This window comes from Antrostomus carolinensis, unplaced genomic scaffold (genome assembly GCF_000700745.2).
Source record: "Antrostomus carolinensis isolate BGI_N321 unplaced genomic scaffold, ASM70074v2 scaffold12884, whole genome shotgun sequence".
Lineage (NCBI taxonomy): Eukaryota > Metazoa > Chordata > Aves > Caprimulgiformes > Caprimulgidae > Antrostomus > Antrostomus carolinensis.
Genome location: NW_010312894.1, coordinates 34206 through 58906, shown reverse-complemented (window position 1 = coordinate 58906; position 24701 = coordinate 34206). Strand labels below are relative to the sequence as shown.

Sequence of the window (24701 nt, the reverse complement as noted above, 5' to 3'; positions counted from 1 at the left end):
CTATACTAGTGTTGGTTTCGATTACATGCTAAACACAAAACTCAAGCTAACAGGGACTAAAATGTACAAAATTATTGAGAAACTAAAGATAGTAACCATGATAAAAAGTAGTTCACATTTCCCACAGAAGTGCTAGGCACCAGCCAGCTAAGACTCATGACTGCTTTTTCAAGAGAATAAACAGCGCAGAAAATACACAATCTGTCTTGTACCCATCATCCAATGCTTCTCAATGCAGAGATGGCACCTTCTTAGAAGTGGCAAAAAGACAGCCTCTAGGACTTGCAGAGGAGTGATTCCTGAACTCTGAATATTTACATTAGTTTGAAGTCTCTTCATTCACTTGTCAACAAACATTCTTCTAAGGGAAGGAATGAGCTGTTTAGAAAGTGGGGTTAGAGATGCCATGCTTCCCTATACGACCACTACAAGGAAAGGCAAGGCCCAGTCATGGCAGAGAACAGATCTACAAATATTGCTTATTCATGAGACAACCATATAAGTAGTATTTACATTGATCTTCTTGTGCTATTTGCGAAACTATTTCAGGTAATAAATTCCAGGCAGTGATATCTCGAGTCTCATAAGTTGGAGATGGGCCTAAGGGCAGAGTGAATGGCATCCGGAGTGCCTGACAGTAAAGTGTTACCTGAAAAAGCAGAAGTGAAAATACATTAAGATAAATTGAAACATATTACTCAAGATATGACTGCAAACAAAAAAAGAGACTTATATTGAAAAAAAAAGAATATTGAAGATGCATTTATACAATTGCAGTTGAGTTAATCTCTCCAGGATGCACCCAAACTTTAAACTTTTGTGAGATATAATTTTTTTCTCTTCTAGTCACACTTCTTAACTTCTTGAGAAATTGTTAAGGACATTGGAAAGTAACCAACATAGATGAAGTTCAAGTGATAATTAAGTGACTTCTTAAAAAATAAGATAACAACTTAAGTAACTAAGTTGATGAATATAGCTGGAAAAGTGAACAGCATCCATTACGGGGTGAAAACTGGCATGATGAGCACTGGAGTAAGCTCCCTCACTGTAGCTACAAATTACATTTACCAAGAGAATCAAATTAGTGCCTAGTGTGCCTATTTCTTCATTATCATATATTAAAGATCCTGCAGTACTGAAGCACCATGGAAGGTTAAAGACACACTGATTTCTCTGTGTATGAATAGCTAGTTGTTATTAATTTGCCAGAGATCCATAGGGGAAAATTTTCAAAGCAGTCCATAGGGATTTTGTGGACAAAGACCAATTAATCAGTGGGATTCTGCAAATCCAGCCTGTGCAAGCTGCTCTGAGAGTGTAACTAACCGCTCCAGTTTGGTTAAGGCAGAGTTGTATTTGTGGCTGTCATAACTTGCTCAGACCTGTCCCATCGAGCATGGTTACTGCAGATGTGGGACTTGAGTCCCAATAAAGATTGATGCTGTACATGGTTGCAACAAAGTGCATGATGTTCTCAAGGCCTCTATTATCTGCTTTCAGAACCCTTTACACCTCACACAACTAGTGCAATACTGGGTAAAATGAATAAAGGTGTGAGTGTAGAGCAGTAATACTTGAGACAATTTGGACCTAACTGCTTTTCTCAGCATGGAAATGAGGTATCTGACTACAGAGTTTGATTTTCAATTTTTTGCTATATTGCACCAAAGCAGCATAAAATCAAGAATACTCTTGTATGTATTTCAAGACCCATGCAACATAGTCAGGTATATAGCAGCTCCTCTAAAACGGAATGTTTTGGGTTTTTTTCTTTACATTAAATATAAAAATGTTAGTAGTTGAAAATCCATTCAAGGTAAAGAAAAGGAAAATGAAAACTGTCACTTACCCCAGGAGCTTTAATTACTGCATCAATTGTTCGTGGAGATGTTGCAGCTACCCTTACTATAAATTCATGAGATGGATTTCTCTGATGTGCCTCTGAGAAGCCCAACACGAGTGCTGCACCAGGAACGTATTGCATGAACCTAGGGATAAACAAGATGTGACAAACTCAGGCGCATGAGCAAAAGTTAGACATGGAAAGATGAGGATTACTGGCAGTTCTGAAAAATCAGGAAGAATTGAAAAGTCAAAGAAATAATACTTTGAGTCAAATTAAATGGTTGATTTTATCAGAGGAAACACATTGGTTTTATTTTGCTCATTTTAACTGGGTATTTTTGGAGACTGAATAGAAGAACATTTCAAAACAAAAAGGCATTTTGAACTGAAATATCAAATCATTTAATATAAAATAGGAAATTAAGCATGTCAAGTTTTTAAATATTTGGGGCATATCTTTTAATATGAAACATGCTGAGAAAGTAGGACACATTCACAAAATCCTTTTGTGCTATTGAACTTGTGTTTTCCATCCAAAAAACCCTCAAAAATGTTTGAGTTGAAAAATTTAATCTAATTCTTTCAGTGTTTTTATAAAGTCAAATGGGGTAAGAAAGGCAAAATATCAGTTTAGGAAAGAGCAAATTACATACGCTGTGCTTGTCTTTTTTATCCAGGCTGGAAGGTTTCCCCATTGCACCTTCAGCTGCACAGCCGGCTTCCTCGCCAGCTGGCCTGTGGTAGCTGTGGCTGCTATCCTGTAGTCCCGGCACTCCTTGCCCCATCTCAGTCTGGCCTTTACAAACAGGTAAACAGTCACCCAAATTTCATAAAAGAATCACAGAAGCACCCTTGACCATTTAAAAATCTAAGTTTGTCTTCTTTCCTGAAACTTTACATTGATCCTTAATGTTTCCAAGTCTTTCTTTTCCTCTAAACAGGCTGACAGAGAAATTTTTGTTACATCTGGAAAAATCTGAGGTATAGTGGAAAGAAAGTTTGCTAGGTTGTGGAGAACTACATGTACATGTTCCTGTCTCAAAGTAACCCCTAAAACATCAGTTTTGTCATAATTTCCTGAGACTTCCTTTGACTTAGTAACTTCAAAATCAATATGTATTTTTTCCTAGAAGACAACTGCACTATAATTTGTATTGGCCTTCCCAACACCTTTTGGGTTGAATCCCAACCCACTTTTTCCAGTACTGCAGTATCATGATGAATTTGTTAATTGCAGCTGTGAAAAGCAGAGCTTTGTAAATTGTTACACAAAGACCTATTGCATTAAAAGACACATGGGAAGCGCAGCACAGGGAGATGTGAAAAAAGAAAAGACCTGTAACTTCATTTGTTTGCTGTCTCAGGCATCATCCCATTACCCAACTTTACTTTTTCCATCTTTTCATGTAAATCCTAAGAAATAAAATATTTCAAATGCATTTGAGCTGAGCTTTCTGAAATGAATTATATAGAGAAAAATAACCAGATTTCCAGACAAGCAAACTCATAGTAGAGCAAATAATAAATAGACAGTATTGAGGCAGTCAATTTTTCAAACATTTTTTATACTTCTACCAGCCATGTTTTGATATGTCTTGAAAGTCAAAATCTGGCAAAAAATATATATTGAAATGTCTGATTTTTTAAATTATTTTTTATTTTTAATTGAAAAGAATGGTGAAAGATAGGAACGTTTTCTGAAATTTCACAAACTTTGTGAAACATTTCAAAATATGTATGATTTTCTTGTTTGGTTCTCCTAATCAGCAGACACCCTGTGCTTATTTAAAGAACTCCGGGCTTTTTAGATGTCTCTCTGGGCAAAGCTGCTTGTGTGCTTACCTGTGCTTTCAGAGGCAGTATTACAGCATCAGCACATGCTTTCCAATTGGTTTCAGCCAGCTGAACCACAACTAGTTGCACATCAACTTTGGCAGCATCAGAATGAACATATGTTGTAGCTTGATAACCTTGATTTCTGTTGTCACTCCTTACTGCCTGTGCCACAATCGTAATGCCAGGTGGAATTACATCTCCCAGGAAGTTGCGCTGAAAAACAACCCCCAACCATCTGTGCTTAAGTATTTCTGTGTATTCTCTGGAGAACCGACAGTCCAGTCTATGTGCATTTATAGCAGGAAGCAGCTCTTGTCCTTCATCAGTTTAGTTTGTGGTATGCATTTCTATATCTGCAATACTGAAGAATAAATTTGGTTGCAATCTTGGTTGTTTCATTACCACCAGGTATTTTCAAAGCTGTGATTGTTTTGATGTGGATCCAAGACTCTTCCAAACTATCTTTATGCACTTAGTAAGATTTTGTGCATTATTTTAATATGTCAAATAGCTGCCTACAATATGTACTCAATGTCTTCTATAGCAGTTACACACTTACAACATATTTTGCTATACTACAGCTCCTTCAAATCAATTGATTATTTTGAAATCCTTTTTAGTAGCAGAGTTCCCATAGACATTGCCTTCATTTGCAGAGCTGTTTGTTCTATTGTTATGTAGATACCTCTACTTAGTACAATTATAGAATATTAAGTGTGTAATAAAGATTACTAAGTGTGTAATAAAGATAAAGAAGATCTGTGCTTAATGGGACTTTACATTAACTAATCAGTAATGACCATGGAGAGTCTGATTTTAGTTATGCTCTGAAGGCACTCATGACCTCAGGTCTACATTTAAAAATGATTAGGCGGACTTAAATTAAAAAAAAAAAAAATCCTTAAATAAAACCCATTTATTTCCTCCTCATTTTTACCTTAATGCAATTTATTTTGCATTTTGGGCTTTCACAGGAAAAAGAAAATTATTTCCCCTTTAACTTACAACACCATTCCCTTCAATTTTTATAATTTCCCAATCCAGGCTGTCATGTACTGCAAACACCTTTAGAAATGAAGGAAAATATATCCCCTAAACCATCAAAGAAATCCTTAAAGCCAAGGGAATTTAGAAAAAATATTTTCATGGGGTGAAAATATCTCAACAAACTTTGACTTTCCATTTGCAAACTTCACTTGCAGTGCACCTCCTGAATCTAACCTCCTCAGCTGGTCAGAGTGCCACCACATCTGCAGTTCCTGCTTGTTTGTACTGCATGGATGGTAGTACCTCGCGCGTCAGGCTGGAGCCATGGCTGTGGTGAACTCTGACTCCTCTGCTCACATGGCTCCTCCTTGAGCCGTGGCCAGTGGCTTCTTGGTGGTGATGGCTGCTGCTACTGCTGCTGCTGCTACTTGGGCGACTGCTCCTGCTGCTGCTGCTACTTGGGCGACTGCTCCTGCTGCTGGTGCCATGGCCACTGCTGCTGATGCTGCTGTTGCTGTGGCTGCTTCCTGACTGAGAGGAAGATGATGATGAGCTGCTTGATATCTTCCAATCTGGATGCTATGAAGTGAAAATAGGTTAGAAACCAGAGGCTTTTTATGCAGGTAGACATAAAAATCAGAGCTACCTGCCTCCGTCTAGAGGTAACAGACTTAGACATATCTAGAGTGTTATTTTTATTATCCTATGCAGACATGAAACATGTTGGGTAGGAATGTGCCTCAGATACACCTGGATCTCTCTGCTGATAGGAAGGCTGTACACATAGTGATTGCCAATGGCAACATCATAATGTCCAGGTCCAGTATTAGGGAAAATAAAAACTAACACTTAATAAGTGGTCAAATATATTGATATATTTTAGAAATAGAAAGAGATTACAATTTAATTAAAAGCACTGTAAATCTTTCTCTTTCATAAACAGGATACATAATAACTTTACAGGTAACACCTACAAAAGCCACTACATTATCATCCTTCTAATATATACTTAAAATACTGCTGTGCCATAATGCTTGGTTTCTGATACAGTCCACATACATTTTGATTTTACTACGATTTCCTAAAAACTGTGGACACAGCTATTTCTATTTGAAGATCCTGCTGTTTTATAATTTCCTCATGGTCTTTGCTAGCTTAGCTTTGGCTGCATTGTACAACATCTAGCCCAAATGTGTCCTGACCAAAATTTGAAGATTGCAAGTGCTGCAACAACAGAAGGGTGTAGTGTAACAGTCAGCATTTTAGTAATAAATATGCTTATTTTGGCCATTGTCAATGTTGATATTGGACAGTATGGAATGCTCAAGTGAAATGAACCAAACAAAGCCCTTTAGTAATATGCCTGATCATATCAACTGTAGCCATCGTGGGAACGTGCACTTGAATTAGGGACCTACCCGATGGACATGAGCAGATCTGAAATGGAGCCGATATACTTTTGGAAGGTGATATTCCTGCAAGATTCAAAAGGAAGTTATTACCTACAGCTCAGTAAGGATCACCTCCTAGCAGAAGTCAAAGCATTAGAAAATTTTACCCGTGCTGTAGAAATGTCGCGACTACTGTCACTGTTAGTTTGGGACTTGCCATGTTTTGGCTCAGCTTGTCTGTCATATTTGCTGCGGTGATGGGAAACACCAATGCTTTCTCTGCTGCTGCTGGTGCCACTGCTGGTGCTTCTGCTGCTACTGCTGCTCTTCTGTGTTTTATGCTTCTGCTCACGGACTCTTCTGTCTCCTTCAGCAGCGCTGGCATGTGGAATTGATGTGGTCTTGGACTGCTTCTTAGCCTTATGCTTCACACCAGATGCTTTGCTACTGCTGCTGTTGCTGCTACCTATGCTGCTACTGCTGCTGCCTTTGTTGCTGCTACTCCTGCTTCTGCTGCTGCTCTTGCCGCTGCTGCTGCTCTTGCTGCTGCTACTCCTGCTTTTGCTGCTACTACTGCTACTACTATTGCTGTCCTTGCTACTGCTACTGCTGCCCTTGCTGCTGCTACTACTGCTACTCCTTTTGCTGCTACTGCTGCTGTTACTACTACTGCTTTTGCTACTATTACTACTGCTTTTGCTACTACTACTACTACTTTTGCTACTACTACTACTACTACTACTGCTGCTGCTACTGCCACTGCTGCTGCTGCTGCCACCGCTGTCCCCAAAGGGATAGAATTTCTTTCCTTTGGCTTTGGACTGTCTTGTTTTCAGATTTATCTGGGTGCCTCCCTGTGATGCTCTGTTGTCAGAGTCGCTGCTGGAGGGGCTGCTCGTTGTACTCTCGACACTTCCACTGGTGCTGCTGGAACTGGATGATGAGGCTCTGGATTTTCTTGTCCCCTATTCAATGGTACCATTGGAAAAACAAAATTATTTTTCTGTGTTCCTGCAGAAGGCTGTAAGTAAAATCAGATACAGAGAGCTATGAATCTCTCTGCTGCCTTAGAAGACAAAACATATGCCTGATAGTATAAGACAAATTCACAATAATGTGCTAAAGCCACACATAAGTAGAATGATACCCCAAAACCTTTTGTGATAATGAACATGTGTAGAAACTGTTGAGCGTACAATTACATGTAACTAATGTTGGTAATGACAGTGCTGTAGCTGTGACTATCTCAGGGCAAATTGTGTAGGTATGTGTCATACTTCTGCTACAGCTGCTGTAGCTGGAAAGCACAGACCACCTTTTCGGCACACAACAGCTATTTTGTGTCTTACAAGAGATTTTTCAGAAAAACCTAAAAAACCAACCTGCTTTTTCTAATGTCCTTCACCTGCAGAAGAGATGAATGCATAAAAAAAAAAAAAAAAAAAAAAAAAAAAAAAAAAGACCTGTGTACCCCAAACCCTGTCTTTATTTTCCAATTTGTATATACTGTCTAAACAAACGTGGCTACTTAGTAAAAAAAAATATAAATAACTAAGCTTTGTGTAATGTCTCCCACAAATCTATAAGTGGATTTTTACAGCAGTACCTGATAATCAGTATCCTCAAGAATTTTCTTCACTCTTTTAATTACTTCTTTTCTGGAAGATACTTGTGCGTCTGGATCTTCAAATGTTACCAAACGTACCATTTTTGTAGGAGCCTGGTCTCCTGCTTGAATTGTGACTTGTATTTTTTCAATAGGTGCCTCTGTGTAAACTGCAATTGCAGGACAATTAGTATTATTGTTAGTATTAGCAACTGAATAATAGAATAAGCCATTTTTTGCTATACTTTACTTAACCATTATTCCCCAAATGAAAATATAAATGTTCACGCATTATTTTTGGTATTGAGCAACTTTGTTAAAAAAATTTCTGTAATAGCTAAAGCACATACTGGCAATAACCAAATTTGAAAATATTAGCATGATACTGGATTCTTTTCAAGTCAGAACAGAATGATCAGCAGATTTAAGCCAAGTGAATTGGATTGCTTAACTAGATAACACTATAGGATAGCGAATTACGCATCAGAGAGGAATTGAGGCTCAACTCTTGAATTATAAAGAATGGCCCAATGGTTAGGCCATTACTTTGATACTTAAGAGACCTAGATTCAGTGGCCTGCTGTGCTTTTACTTCTTATGATCATGGATTAAGACATTAAGGACTAGATCCTGGCGGGGTTAATCCATAATTCCCTTTAAGAGTCTGGGTTTTTAGAGTGTAGCTACAGGACACCGCATCAGATCTGTTGCCCATGTCCAATTGCTCTGTGCTTGCATCCCAAATCCAATGATTCAGGATGCATCAGACACGCTCTGCAGGCACAGATCAGCTCTGCTTGGTGCTGGCCATGCTGAGCGGCATCGCTGGGAGAGCTGGGAAATCGCTACTCAGATGAGAGGGGGAGAAACTGCTGGATTCCTGCTACAAACATAGTCTGTTGCCAATACTGGCAGGGCTAGTAGGTCTAATGGGAGTTTTAGTGGTACTTAAGATACAAAAGATATATATGTACATAAACAGTTATGTATGTATGTGTGCATACACACACCCTTACCCACCCACCCTGTCATTAATTTCTTTTTCGTGCACAGTTGTATTTACCTGGCTTGAGGCTCATTCTAATGGCATGCTCTCCAACTAGGTAATAAAGAGGCACATTTTTGATAAATGCTGCATGTACGCTTTTCCTCTCAATGCACACTTGAAACCCAAATGTACTTGCATTGGAGCACGTGGACTGAACAAATGGCTCTTTTTGGGAAGAAGACTGTCCAAAGGAAAAGGAATTTCCTGATGAAACATCTTCTGCAAGCTGTCTGTCCTATTAGGAAAATACACGTCAACTTAATGTAAATAGTAAGAGGAATACTTGCATGTTATGAGTCCTATTTTGGTAATAGTTACATGTAGCCTGCAGGAGAAATTAACCAGTTTATTTTAAATAGCAAGGCTGTGACATAAGACAACTTGGTTTTCAATTGGACAAAATTAACTGAATGGCTTGATTTGATTATCTAGTGTAAAACAGTTTCAGGCTATAAGAATGGAAAACTATATCACAAATTAATTCTAAATATTTAATTTTATTTTCCTGGAGTATTAGAGAGTGTTAACAGGTTCTTGAACAATCTGAGTGTCCTCTAGACTGACTGGAATTCTTTCCTTCAATATACTATTGAGTCAAACAACAGAACCTTCATCTACATTAACAAAAATTCTGTCCCAGTTGAGATCTGACATGAATGTGAGATTATATCAACTAGATGGTCAAAGCATATCAGATGTTAGAAATTTCCACTCAAAACTATGTAATTTACATGTACTAATCAATGCTTGCAAAATAACACTTTAAAATTAATTAAAATTAGAATCAAATCCATGAAATGAAAACCATGATTTCCTGGAACAATTAAGCAAATAGCTAAAGACACATAATCATAAGCTTACATTTCACATGCAATATAGATTTGCAATTATTTTTTTACTCAGTTTTTCATCTCTTACAAGATCCCAAACTTGTATGAACTCCACTGAAAAACTGGAATTTTAATGCTAGTATTTTCTTTCCAAAGGAAATTCTAGCGATAATGGGAAATGTTCCAGTTAGTGCCATTTTTCAGTTGCTGTTCATTTAAGAATAATGTGGAGTGCTGAGTTTTCAGGAAGGGCAGCACAAAGGCACAAAGCAGAAGAACTTTGCTTGTTCCTGGGTATTGGAAACTGCTCTCACTGACAGTAGGCTTGCCTACTGACTTCTCCATAAGAAAGTACTGTACTCATCTTCTGCTTGCCTCTTATTTTATCTGAAAACCCTTCAGAGTTGCAGGACAACAATGAAACCAAAACAGGACAGTGTATTTCTCACCTCTGTCAGTCTTTCACTGAAAGAATTGTCTTCAGGCTGCCCATCATGGAAAGACTGTACTGGCTTTTACAGAAAACTGTAGCTCAGGAAGTCATTTGACTGCCCTCCGTCCTTGAATCAGGATGCTTATGAGCATTAGATTTGGCTCTAAAAGTGGAGCAATTAAGTATTTCGTGGAACTTTTGTGGCTGGCCCAGGAATATTATGCTTGTGTAATGGTTGCAAAGTATTTTAAAGATTGTGGGCCTGTCCTGTAGATGGCAGTGTAAAATTAATTACCAAAGAAAATGCTTTTGCTTTTGAAAAACTGTTGCAAGTCTGATGTATTACACTCCAGATTTTAAAATAATGTTACCGTAGGGCTATTTGTGTTATTAGATTGAACCTGACTTATTTTGAATGAAGCAGCATTGGTCAGAGACGAAATGTACATTTTCCTATGGAGAAAAGATATGGTTTCCCACTGATTAAAACCCCCTCCCCCAAAAAAGAGTGCGACACTACATCATTTACCCTAATGGTATCAGTCTCGCCTGATGCAGAATCTGAATCGAAGGACATCTTCATTATGTCAGGCACTGCTTCAGGCAGAAGAACTGGAGTCATCTTACTAGCAGCCAAATCCCCAATATTTCGTGTAACAGCAAATGTCTTAGACCTGCAGAATAAACATTAGAGGAAATCTGTATCAATAAATCACTGCTGAGGGAAAGACCTGAATAATGCCTTGTAGCACGTACTCAGCAACAAGTATCATACCTTGCAAATTGCTTTATAAGTATTTACAGCATCTTTCCTGATAGTTGCATTTTCAAGAACTGCTAAGAGTGAATAAAGACATGGACCAATCTCAGAGGCAGATAGCTCAGTTAGGCTTTTAGAATCATGTGTACATGTTAAAAGCACTGCATTTGATGGGACCTCTGTATGCCTAACACCTTGAAGAACAGCCCACCTAGAAGCCTGGCTGTGGATTACATTATTAAATTTTTGAGTCTCATATTTTGATCTTCTGGACTTTTAAATTTTTAAATGCATCTTCTGTGTGTTCACTGCTAAACTTAGTTCTCATTTCCTTTGACATTATATTTGGGAAACTACTGCCATAACTTCAAAAAACAACCCGGGGACTGGTGGCTACTGAGTACTGTTTCCTGCACAAGTTTTGTTAAAGCAGAATTAAAGAAAGAAATCTGAAATAAATAAGTGTCTCCGGCTTGCTCTAAATTCACTGGTACTCATGGCTTGGCCATGGCTTGGCAAGATATCACAGAGAGATGGGTAGGAAGGTTAGAGCCTCTTTACATAAATGTGCTCAGTACATTGTTTCCAGTGTTGTGGACTCTAAGAGTATAAGTCAGGATCCAGGATGAGTGATACCAGGTTCAGCATGAGACTGAGACTCTCATGGCTAAATATCCTGACCCCCTGGCTCCATACCCCACGTTCTTCATGGAAGTTGCTACAGTGCTATGATAATTATGAGTTTTGTTTTGGGTTAGAGAAACATCTTGGATATTGAACACTTCTGAGAGATGAAAACCTATTTCCCTCAGCTATTAACATTGTGCTGACTCTACCTTATTAGCTGTTTATCAGGACTAACATCCAGCTTAAAATTTCCCACCTGCTGCTTCTCAAATATGAAGTTGATCTGCTTGCCCTGCAGCTTTTGTGGTCTGACATTGGAGGTGGCCTTTATGACAGTGAAAGATGGTCTTCAAAATGGTCCCCATTTTAATATGGTCTATACTGTACTAGCCTGAGCAATTCCAATCTAACCTATTTGAAAGATGAATTTGTATTCATCTGATAGCCCTCTTTTCCTCTTGAAGGCTCCTACCGTGCTGTGTGCACTGAAAAGCACACAATTGCACTTCATGTGGAACACCTCAATAAAACGTGTGTCACCTGTGGGCTTTGTTTTCTTTTCCATCTCTCTCTTTTTTTTAGATAAGGACATGACAGCAACGCTCCATGCTGGGTGATAGGAGAACCTTGAAGAATGGAATCTGAAATAAAATATTCTCCCTAACAAGCTGAGGGGATAAAAGAAAATACAAATCAACTTGCATTTCAGGTGGCTCATCTGGGTAAAGGGACACAAAGGGAAATGGCTTTTATTTTAATCCCATTCAATAATTCAAATGACCACTGAACTGCAGGCTGGGTCTCCAAGCAGAAAGCCCTGGGGTTTCTTTTCCATTTTGTTTTTGTTTTGGGGTTTTTTTTAGGGTTTTTTTATGCCAATAGTCTACTCCTGCCACCTAATGAAAGTAGAGGATCGATTCCTCCCTGTTGAGCACAGAGAGCCGACAAATGTAGCTGCATCACAGGTGACACATGTCAATGTCTGTAGAATCACACGGTACAGTAAAAATAGGCTATAAGAACCAGCTCTGGTGCTTTAACAAGAAAAACAGTCACAAAGAAGGCCTAAAGCTATGGTATGAAAGAATCTGTTCTCTCTGATCCCACACAAGGGAGAAAAAATAAAAGGGAGATTTTCCAATATGTATTAGTGTATTTTTTGGATGAGAGAAGAAGCTGTGCTATAGCCAAATTCACTGCAGGGGTACAGGACAAGCAATTCAGCTGTGTTGGGCCCACTGATGTTTCAATAAGTGTGACCTTACATACGTCCCTAACACGGAGACAGAAGTGCTCAATGTCTGTTTAAAACAGAGAAAATCAGTGAAAAACTATTTTCCCAGGTTTTAAAGTGCAGTATGACATCATATCTAAATAAATGAGAGGCAAGAGACAATCCTCCAACCAGATCCTTATCTCTCATTTCTCTGTGGCAAAATGAAAATTTCTGCCTTTCCTATGCATCACCCTTCTGATCTTGGTGCAAAGGTATTGTAACAACAGAGACTTGGAGCGTCATTTCCCTTCTCTGTCCCCAAACACACCTTGCTGCCTTGCAAGCTCACAGCGTACACTGACTATTCTGCATTTTCTGTCACATGTGCTGTATACATATTGTATACAGTGTTGTAATTTTGTAATTTATCTTATAAATAAAGATGCCCATGTGAAGCAATTTCTGCTTATCCTACAGTTAAAACAAGCAAAAGAGCCCTATGATAGAAGCTTTATTCAAGATTATGTATGTACTTCAATAGCCTGTCATTATGAATATGTGATATATTTGCAAAGTGCATTCTCTGGCAGCTCTCTATATTTATACTTTAATAACAGGGTTCTAGTTTTTCCTGAAATTTATTTGATTTTTACTTTTTCCTGTAAATTTTGTTTAGAAGTATGTTTAAGTAGCCATCTGTAGCATACTGAATAATTATGTTAAAAGAGCCTTAAAAATAACTATTATTTTTAATTAAATTTAACTTTGATAGGATTGAATTGAAACACATGGTATATATTTTCTCCATGGTATGATAAATTATTTTACTCTGATTTTTGCTATAAACAAGTTGAGTCTATAATATGCTGTTTTGTCTTATGAATGCAATCGCTTTATCACCAAAGTTGTAATTTTTTTTTTTTCTTTAGAGTCTGTGATTGTTCACCTGAGTTTCTCTTTTAATCTTGAAATTTTACATAAATCCCATGGCTGTGACAGGTTATAACTTGTATGGTGTGTAGGATATAACTGAACTTAATGCTATTGAAGATGGTTTGCTTCCTGCGTCTGAGTGTGAGAGATGAAGGGAAAAATAGTATCACATCCTGACCAGCCTTAATAACATGGCACTATAGAAAGTAACTCACTGACCATCAAGACAGGGTGCCCAATACTAAAACATTTCGAACAGAGCCCACAAACAAATGAAAAAGCAATAGCTTTCAAGAACTATTTCTTTATATGGGGAATTAAAAGCTAACAAGGGAAGGTGTCAGAATATCTCTTAAAATACTGAATTCAATAGGTTCTTTGCTCTTTGCTGGATCTATGCAAAAAGAACATCTATGTTAAACTAATATTTTTGACTCATTCTATAGAATGTATATATATCCTTTCTCTATCATGCCACCTGGTTTCTCTTCATACCTTTAAGGTTCTACTTTGCTTGATATTTGACCTCCTCAATGATGTGGTTCAATGTACCATTCTCTGGTTATTGCTTTGCCTTCACTTGTACTCATTGCTGTTTCATTGCTCTGTGTGGTTTCCACTGACAATTTGTTTTCTAACAGTGAATCGGAATGTTTTTTGGAGAAAAATTGATGGTGCTAGAAGTTAGCTAGTGAGTATTAGCATTCTCATATACTTGGTATTATAGAGCTATTTCTGATTGATTACTTCACTTTATAAATGATAATGCTGCAGGGTCTAGAGCAGGGCTTGGGCGGGAACTCATGGACTCTTTTGCTGTAATCCCTTGCCTCTGATACTGACTTGCTTTATGCTTTCTGACAATGCATTTAACCCTTTTTGTGTCTGATTCGATTTTTTTTTTTTTTTTAAATTTTACTTTGCAGGGACAATCCCTCTGATAATATTTGTAGCTCTGCTTGAGGCTCTAAACTCCGTGTGAGTGTCCAATATTCTCATTTCAGTTCAGCATCCTTATTGAATTCATTAATATCCACCTCATTCTCTACAACTGTGGGAGCTAGTGAAAATAGGTGCCTGCTGTCCCTCATGACCTTGGGAGTAGACTGTCCTGGTGTTCACAAGAAACTGAACAAAACTTTTGGGCTGTGGTGTCCCAGCAGCTTACATGCAGCTAACTGACACCCTACAAACTGCCCAAACCCTCCTTCCTCTGCATTGGGAACCTGATTACAATCACATTTGATGGAGTAGAGGAATCATCTTGGGGAGGAGGATGTGGTGTCAAATGTCTACTAGGATCGTCTTTGACTATTGAAGGGAAAGGGAGAATAATGATTAGCCTAACTGGTGGCTCAGCTGAGGAGACCTGCAGAGCTTCTCTGGGCCAGCAGCCATGAACGCTAATTGCAGCTGGATCAAGCAACCAAGCTCTTTTGTTACAGCTGTATTCCTAGAGCAGAAACTTGTTAACATTTCTGCAGATTGCATAATAGCTGATTTCTGTTGTCAGTTATGCTTTTTCCTTTGTGATGAATTTTCAGCTTGTCTTTTCCAGTGTTTTTTTCATGTGTGTGTTTGTGAAGATTTTCTAAGCTTTGGTCTACTGCTTTGATTCCTTGGACATACTCTTTCTGTTTCCTCCCTCTCTTTGTGCTTGTATTTCCATCTGTTTTCATTTGTTTGGCATCTGGCTACAACAGTTTTCCAGAGTGTATTGTAATTGCATGCACCGATAATAAATCAAGTAGACCTAACAGGCAAGAAAACCAAATGGCAGCCACAGGGAAACAAGGTAAAAACACAAGAAACACCAAATCCTCTATGCTTCAAGGCATCAAATGCAAATACATATGGGTTATCTGCTATAACTAATAAGATTCACCTGGCTTATATCTTATCTAGTGTCTCCAGTCCAAATATATGTATTTAGATAGAAATTTTATGCTATTTGTGTTTCAAATAACTTACGGGTCTCAACAACTGAGAAACAAACCTAAAGAGGATTTTCAGGTGAAGACCACAGGAAGTAACACATATTTTCAAGCGAAACTTTGGTACACATAACTTCATTTAAAATAAATAAACTATATCAACCATCACCAGTTACCCAAGCTGTCAGTCAAAGACAAGATCCCTAAGCAAATGTTCTCTTTTATTTGGAGAGACTCTGTATTTCTACATAGAAAGATAAGTGCTATGTCTTACCTTATAGCAATTACATTAGTCTCATCTTTACATGGTGGAATTTCAATTTTGATATTTTTTTCCTTCATATGGACAGCGGCAACAACATTCACAGGTACATGCGCAATCATTTTCGTGTGTGCTTCTAGCCCTGCCTGGATCATGTGTGTGTTGATCCCCATTACAAAGGTCATTTGCTTAGCCATGCTGAAAAGATAGAAAGAGAGTAAAATTATGTTCAGACACCAAACATCTGTTGAATTTTCATGGCCTCTGTCACTGGGAAATATAATTCTTTCATTTTATACTAAATATTTACCTTAGACTGATTTTGGATCGCAGCCTAATGTTGGCATTTAGTAACTCAGTCAGTCTGAAATCAGACTTTGGAGAAGGTGTAATCAGTGCTTGAACTATTACAAAGAAAGCAAAAAAATCATTAAAAATCTCCCCCAATCTGGACAAGTATGTTTTTATTGCTCAAGTCTTGAAATACATTACCATTTCCTGACACTTTTGTGATAGAAGAGTAATAGAAGCTGGTCTCTGTTGGGAACCCAGTGCAGGTGGGCACGATACGACGGATCTCAGAGGACAATAAAGCCTTGGTCCACTGCCTCCCTATACCACTTTGAAGGCTACTGATTATTCTCCTTATTGAAGGGATTTTTTCATCAGGTCCGTACCATGCCTGCAATTATAGAGTTCAACTTGTCTAAATCAGCAGAACTTGAATATCATGATCTGTGTCATTAACTCTGCCTCAGGGGAAAGTCTGCCAGCAATGATTATAGTTAATTCTAATCAAAGCTTGACCTTATTTGCCTTGATTAATACTAAAGACAAAAACACTCTTGAATTAAAAAGTTAAAAAAAAGGGAGAGAATGTGTTTAAGAAACAGTATTTTAAAGCTTTTGATGCTTGGGTGGTGTTTCCAAAATGATACCTGCAATGAGTTTTGGATGGCATTTTTGTCGAGTCCACCAAAGAACAACTCTTGGCCAAACATTTTCAAGTAGCCCGATGCAAAAGGTTTGTCTCTGGATAATGCCTTCCAGTCAGAGAGCTGCATGAGAAGATGAAGAAAGTCTGATTCTTCATAACATTTGGGGAAGCAATACCTTAGACATTTTATTTTCCCTGAGAATTTACCGTCTTCAGGATTTCCTTGAAGTCATAGTCAGTCTCCCAGTCCCCGTCAGCAGAGTAACCTTTAGCAAACATCTCCTGCAGTCCTTCAACCGTTATTCCCACCTGTGGGAAGAAAGAGTGTAAATGTCAGTTGGATGATGGTCATAAGAAGGGAAGAAAGGGCAAAGTGTGGGTAAACCATATTACCTCCAAGGGATCAGCCACTCTTCCAAGGAAATGTGTCCGCAGCTGGGACATTGTCATTGTTGGAATTAAGCTGCCCGCATTATTCAGTACCAAATATTTAGCTGCCAGTCCAGTCATAAGGAACTCTGAAGAGAAATAGGCAGTAAAACACAGTACAGTTATTTTTTAAAGCCACAGTGTGCAGATTGTATCAATTTACTAATTGCATAATTCAACTGATACAGCATGATATGAGAAAGGCCAGAAACCCCAGCTATAAAACTGGTGTTATAAAACAATCATAAACAGAATATTTTGCATTTTTTAACTATTAATGGTCAAAATTACAAGCCCCCTGCTCATTGCATGGTGCTATGCTATTTTTCCAATTGCTTCTGCTGTATCATTTACATCCGGTCAGATTCTGTAAAGTAAGCTTATGAAATGTTTTTATGAGACATCATTTAGGGCAACTTGACAAAGTGGATCAGAAATAAAAACAGATTTGCAATCCTTTGCTAATAGTTTAGGGAAAGCAATATAGATGTCTGATAAGGACAGATGGTGAGGTGTAGATTTGTCTCTCAAATGACACAGAGGTGATTTAATGCCTATAGTTCCAAATGCTGTAACTCCTTACATGAAATGCATTAATTGTTAAGTAACTGTTAACTATTGATTGAATTTTGAGCAAATATAATTTATGTCTATTTGTTTTCTCTATATTTATCATCTGTAATATCCTTACATACAGATTATCAGTGCAGAGCAAAATCATATATTCTTCCTGATATTGGCACAGGTCTACACAGTCCTATTTTCTGAGTTAAAGTAATTCAAAGGCTTTTCTAAGTTTCCTTAGGTCTCAGGAGGAAAAAAGCTGACATAATAAGTAGGCATCCCTGTCATGCTTTCTTTCTTCCAGCCCTTCTCTCGTCTTCCTACACTAGTTGGAGAACAGGGAAGTATTGTAGAAGTCCCTATGTTAAATTTTTGCTATCCTCATGTTAGACATAAGCACCATACACTGATTAAATCCAAGCACCACCAGAAATAAGCTTTTGAAATCTAGTACAGCCAGGATAATTGCAGAGCCCTGGAAAATCCAGACCAATAATTTCAGTACCTGTATAGAAATTATTGAAGAATTGTAGGAAATATATTTTCAGACATTATGAGATGGAGTGAGTCTTTGACCTCTTCCCAGAAAAGAAGTGCCTACATTCTCATAAATTATTTAGATAAAAGTTAAATAAGTGATTATTGCTTATGAATAATGTTATGAATACTCATGCCCATACTACTTCTTTAGTGCCACCCTCTGTGTTTCAGATAATGTTTCACTTGTGAGTCAACGATTTCCCATTCTCTTCTGAATCTGTGCATGCAGACAGGCATCTGGGTGGTCCTTTACCCTTGTTTACTCCTCATGCTAAGTTGTTTCACATTAGATTGCTGGGACTATTTTTGATTTCTAATTTCTCAGGACAGATTCCAACTTCAAATGTATTTGAGAAATAGTCTTTTAGAAAAGCAATCCACTTTCAGTCTACTAAATCTGTATGAACTGGCATTTCACTACATCACCTTCCCTGTTCTTCTGTATGAAGCTCCTGCACTAACCAAAGTGCTAGGCACTATCTACCTACAACATATGTGGTTAAGTAACAGCTCCTGCAATCAAAATACATATACTTATGCCACCCCATTGATGGCAGAAGAATCAGTAGAGAACCTTCAGCAGATAGCAAGGAGAGATGACAGAAACTCACATTTTAACATTGATCTTGTAGAACATAAAAAGCAAAGTGATGCCACACCGGGACATTACAAACAAGCTGACTTGAGACTTGGAAATGTGAAGACTAGTTTTTCTCTGAATGAGCTTAGCCAGAACAATCCTAGGTGTTAAGTGCACTGAACACTAAATTGAGGCATGGTACTTTTAGTGAATTTGTTAAGGCTCATTTTTGTGTTCTAACTCATGAAAACTGTTAGTTAAAAAAAAGCCCATGATACTTACTGGTACTTAATAAGAAGTGTTGCTCATAAATGATTAAATGATTATACAGAATTCATTGACTTGAAGACAGCAGGGATATTTTCCATACCTCAGGCATTACACAGTGCTAATGCTCTAAGAAAATATTTACCAATGAAAAATCCTACTGACACAGTCAGATGATGCACTGTAGCCACTTCACTGTGAGAGTGTGATGGCACCTGCATATATCTGACTAAATGTCTTGCCGCAAGGAAGAGGGAAAGAAAAATCGGTGACCAAAGAAAGCGTTTTTTGGTACCTATGAACATTAGTATACACATTTAATTATACAAATCTGCACATATTGAAAGTCAGATTCTATCAGTCCTCACATTTAGCAGAACCTTTGATTTCAGTAACAGTATGTAGAACATGAAGCACTATTTTTGTTGGCCATGTGTGACAGATTCCAGATTAGAGATAGATTCAGCTGACATTATTGCCCGTCATTAAAAATTCAGCATCTAGCACCACAAAGATCTGTGATGCTGAGGGCACATTTTTGTTTTTAGCAAGGAAATAGGTACTGCATTACAGCCGTCACTATGGTAACTCCTCCAGAATGGACTCACTGAAACACATTTCACCTGTGGCTAGTGATGACAAATCAAATCAGAAAGCTAGAGGATGGATCTTCCTCCCACACCGGTGTAACAGAGGATTTACTTCCTTTAGCTGAGTTATCCAAGTATAAGATTAGCATGTGTGAGAAAAAATCTTGTTCCTTATTATTCAGGATGAGAGGTTTAAATATCACATATGCATGGTAACCAAATTTCTGACACTGGTCTTCACCAAGAAGTAACAGCAATTAACTGATGGGCTGCATTTCCAGGCTAGACAGAACAAAGTAAACCATTTCACATAGCTCTCTGCCAGTTACCCTCATGCGTACTGCACCCTTCTTTCTCACTGTGTGAAAATTCAGATAGCTTCATCTTAAAAGCAAAAATAAGAGGAGAAAATGAGTTCCTAATACTAGAAACATCTATCTGCATATTACTGGAAATTGTGCCTCTCCCTGAATGCATTTTGAATGGTACAAAAGTTCAGACAGTGCATATTAGTGACTACATTTCTTTGGGCACTCTGTCTCCATCTCTGAGGCAGCAAGCACATGTATTGTATATTACTGTGGTTGTTGTGGTACATATTATATTCATTTTTGTTATAGAGCAGATTAAATGGTCATGTAAAAACCATGAAATAGGGGCAGGGCAACGAATAGATCTACAGAAGTCTTTCAAACCACTCCTCCCTCCAAAAAGAAGGCAGAAGTACTTGTACGCTTAGAACTGTGGTTTTCAGATGTTTCAGAGTCTCTTTTTCTATTGATTACTTTGAAAAGAATCACGTACCAGTGAATAACAAAAGTGTTAAAAACATAGAAGTCTTCCTAGATAAACAGCATGTGTAAGAAGACTGTGTTTGTAGATATAATCTCCCTAGTCTGCCAGATACATATGCCAAATCACTGAGGCTGTCATAGCTATTTACATAGGGGAGTTGCTTAAAACATCTCTACTGAGACAAATAACATACATAAAAGTTGAAATAGCTACAATTTGGCCCAGCAAGAGCTGTATTCTAGTCTGGTCCTCCCCACTCTGACTACATTTTTATGTGCAACTCCCATTGACGTAACTGGTCAGCCTCCAGTTCCCATGTGTAGATCTGCTCTTTCCAGTAAAGAATCCTGGTAGGAAGGTGCAAGAAAAATCTTTAGACAATAAGCCTGAGTTAGCTGCTCATGGGTGCAAAGAATTGTCACACCTGAATGTTTTCCAAATTTGCTGTTTCACTGGGCACAACTGTTGGGGTGAAGAGTATTTAGCATCACATCTGAATTCAGCAAGAGTTGTAGGTGTTCAGCACCAGTAGAAATTAATCCACTTCAGCAGTAATTTGGGTCCCTTCTGTTTGTTTGGTGATGAACAATGGTATGAAATTGTTAAGCACCACCGAGACTACAGCATTTGATACAGGAGCATGTGCCTTACTGGCTAATGAAAATGGAAGGTTAGAGCCCCACAAGCTCTCTGGTAATTTCATACTGGCAGTGTACTATGCAAAACACTCAGGCACCTAAACTGTCTCCAAATGGAGAGTCTGAGTTGGTTTTTTTTTTTTTTTTTTCATTGAACATAGGAGAATATGGAGGAACAACATGCAGCTAACCAGCTGGCTAGGAGAATTGGGTTCTCATATTGTACAGTTTTTTTTCACATATTGACCTGCATATATTTCTCTACAAAATCTTCTGAACCTTACCTTTAAACATACTGAAGCGGAAAACCTTGCTGAACTGATATCCGGATCTGTCGAATTTGGGACTTAATACTCTGATAGCCATTCTGCAGGCAGAAGCCCTGAAAAAAATTCAGTGAGTACGGTAAAACCTCAGTTAGTTTGCAATAAATTTTTCATCTAGGGAAGGGATCCAGATTTTCCTTACATCACTTGAAGATCTGGAGCTGTGCTTCTACCCAGGGCTCTCAGGTGAGAGTAGATAAAACTTGCCACTTGCATGCTAGGTTCCTTCAGCACAGCATCAGCTAATGTCATCAGTATTGGAAGACCTGGCTTGGTTTCAAGCAAAACCACTGCAGCTAACATTCGAACCCGAGGATGAATTTTGTGATTCAGGAAAATCTCAAGGGTAATAGCCTGGACCTGAAAATAATAGATACATTCAAATTTACAGTATTTTGCTAATAACCATTCTTCACCAGTGAATGGTCTCTTCCTCACTAGTGCAGTAAAAATTTGTATTACTTAATAATCATGGCAACAGTGTTTTTGGTTTCATAGTCTGATGGCTGGAAGGGGCATTATGGTAAACTAGTCTGACTTTCTACTCGAACAAAGCCAAGGAACTTGGCTGGATAACTCCTACATCAAATATATTATCCTTTTAGAGCCATGGCAAAATATATATCTCTAGCATAACCACTCTAGGTAAAAGAGATTTCATGGATCCACCATTTACCTGAGACGTGGTTTCAGTGATCACATCCCTACCCATAAAGATATGCCTTATTTCTAATAATGTGATTGCCTGGAGCCCTTTCTGCTAGAATAAAAACCAGTTTACTACCAGAAATCTCTATGTCATGTAGGCCATTTAAAACAGAAAATTTATGCAACAAATGTTATTTCCACAGTACTACTGGTGACCAATGTGTTTGACTCTGGCAACATTCGATATCAAGACTAATTTTTTGCTGGAAACTTTCCAGTTTCCATGAGCTGCACTGAAGCCTTTGACCCCAACTTCAAAACAGATATGGATGACATAACATCGTTCTGGCAGTCCCTCTGTGCAGTCCTGTCTTGGCTGGGACAGCACATGTCCATGCTCTCTAATGAAAAGTCTGATCCAGAAAACTTCAACAAACTTTGGAAATACTCTATTTGGTTTTATTAATTTGCATATGTTAATTATCAAATACCAAGGTGAAAGTAGTGACAAGGATGCAGTAGTCTCTTTCTAATTGTAACTACCTTTTCAAATTAAACAATAAAAAAGACAAAACATGTATTAGGTCTGTTTAATGCGAACATAAGTGTGTAGCTAGCTGCAAACCAGGCATTAAACTGGTTTTTGAAAAATCAAAAATCCAGCCACAGTCATTAACTTGCTCCAGATCAATTTTCTCCAAAGAAAATGCATAGAAAATGGGTGGTCTGGGTCACATGTGGAAAGTTCGGTCAAAGGGCAATCAGAGACACAGCACTGTTGTCAAACAGCAAACTGTTTTTTTTCTTTCCTAGCAGATACCCCAACTCTTACCCTTGCTATTCTCTCCTCCCCTTCTGCTTTTTCTCATCTAGCTCCTGCACTCTAGTAAATTGTTTCTTTATTCTTTTGCTTAAAAGCATACCCTGGCACACTATAGTCTGTGGATCAATACGTGCACTCAAACCAAGAGTCATGTGCAAAAAATTACTATAATGGAAAAACTGATATAGATTAGTAGGAGAATAGTTAATGAAAGCTTTTATTTTACCTTTTATATTAAGAATAGTCTTATATAAAACAAAAAAAAAATCAATATCAGAAAAAAATATTGAAAATGCAAGGTTTCCTTTTAGAAGCACATTGCTTTAAGGTGAAAACGACTGTAAAGTGATGTCTGTGGTGGATGAGAGTATGCCTGTGTAACCATTGTATGTGATATCTAATCATTATCTTGTTCAGGGACAAAAGTCATATTTATTAAATGTTCTGTTTATGACTTAAACCCACACAATGTCTGTAAATTTGTAATTAGGATGCAAACCTCTAGTATCTATTTACAATAAGATCTAGTCTTGAATTACAATTAGATGTGACACTCAGTATTAAATGTCAATTCTCTGAAAACCTTGTTTTGTAGTTCTCTCACATACCAAAGCTGAAGTAGTACTAAACACATTTTGGTCAATAATTTAGCTTTCTGTCTAATGTCCTTGGAAAATAAATGCTTGCAATGGAAATACTGATTTGTCTTCAACAACAGGGTAATGAATGTATCCTTTTAACAGGATTTTTGTTGCAGTCTGAAATACTAGAGGTTAATGCCAAAAGGAACAAGACATAACAACTAAGGAATTGTTAAGTATTTAAAAAACCCCCATATTACGGCTATATTTGAAAAAAAGATGTGCTTTCACTTCATCACCCATCATCAATTAGCAGCCTTCTGTTGGCTTATCATAAGTGCAAAGGAGGCAGCTTTGTTTCCTTACCATTTTGGGGTCTTTCAGGCCTATGTTTTTCAGGGCCATCACAGCAGTCGCATGGACCTGGAGTGGCAGATCTGAGGCACTGGCTGCATATCCTGGCAAAAATTTCTTTATGTGCTTGATGCTGGCTGGATGTCCTACATTCCCAATGGCTTTCAAAGCCAGGCAAATTTCTTCCATGTTAGACTTGCTCAATGCCTCTCCTGCAAAGCCATGAAACAGCTGAAAAGGAAAACAAATCTTCTGTTGAGTTCAATTCCAGCTCTTATCTATATCCCATTCCCCGGCCTATTCTGAGGGTTGACTTTGATAATTTCAGTTTGTTCAACTCACTTATTTTAAATATTTTAAAATTCTTTTTGTCCTCATGAATAGGACATTTTATTCATAGAACAAGCATAGCCAAGAAAGCTGCAAATGAACAGCTTCTCCATCACTATGTCTTAAAGCTATCAAGTAAGATTTTTAAAGGAAAAACTGATGGCTAGGAGCTAGTTTCCACTGCCTTTCAGGGTGAGTTGGGAACCCTGCAATAATGCTGTTTGAATATCTCTGTTTAATGGTTGAAGACAGGTGCAAAAAAGCAGACACTGTTAAATTCTTCAGACCCTCAAATAAGATTCTGAAGATATTGCTAGTGATGGTGCCCTTAACTTCAGCTGTGACAGCCACTTTTTATTGTGGATTAATAGCTGGCAATGTGGTGATCAGGTAATTTTATAGCCTTCATTGTAAGCAACTGGATCACACTTACATTTATGTAGCAAGATTAGAAATAGCTGTCCAAAGGTTGAATATGAGAAAAGAACTAGATCCTAATAGAAAAAGCTTTTTAACGTTAAGAAATGGCTGTCAAAAAGAAACACAATATACTGGGAACATTCTGCTCTTACTGGGGACGTTGGACTG

General features: G+C 37.9%; 1 protein-coding gene across 1 annotated transcript in view; it reads right to left on the bottom strand.

Annotated features, from left to right (window-relative positions):
• LOC104524324 (vitellogenin-1) overlaps positions 1–24701 on the bottom strand; it is a 43982-nt gene that overhangs the window by 7206 nt on the left and 12075 nt on the right. Inside the window, exons 11-30 of the mRNA XM_010167157.1 lie at positions 23796–24014; positions 21520–21737; positions 21336–21433; positions 17042–17166; positions 16856–16957; positions 16650–16769; positions 16204–16393; positions 16022–16115; positions 15724–15909; positions 10509–10653; positions 8732–8951; positions 7669–7838; positions 6607–7027; positions 6230–6549; positions 6090–6146; positions 4975–5250; positions 3691–3897; positions 2502–2644; positions 1853–1991; positions 514–649 (exon numbers count right to left, since the gene is read on the bottom strand). Of these exons, the coding sequence (XP_010165459.1) occupies positions 514–649; positions 1853–1991; positions 2502–2644; positions 3691–3897; positions 4975–5250; positions 6090–6146; positions 6230–6549; positions 6607–7027; positions 7669–7838; positions 8732–8951; positions 10509–10653; positions 15724–15909; positions 16022–16115; positions 16204–16393; positions 16650–16769; positions 16856–16957; positions 17042–17166; positions 21336–21433; positions 21520–21737; positions 23796–24014 (3586 nt within the window). The remainder of the gene's footprint in view (positions 1–513; positions 650–1852; positions 1992–2501; positions 2645–3690; positions 3898–4974; positions 5251–6089; positions 6147–6229; positions 6550–6606; positions 7028–7668; positions 7839–8731; positions 8952–10508; positions 10654–15723; positions 15910–16021; positions 16116–16203; positions 16394–16649; positions 16770–16855; positions 16958–17041; positions 17167–21335; positions 21434–21519; positions 21738–23795; positions 24015–24701) is intronic.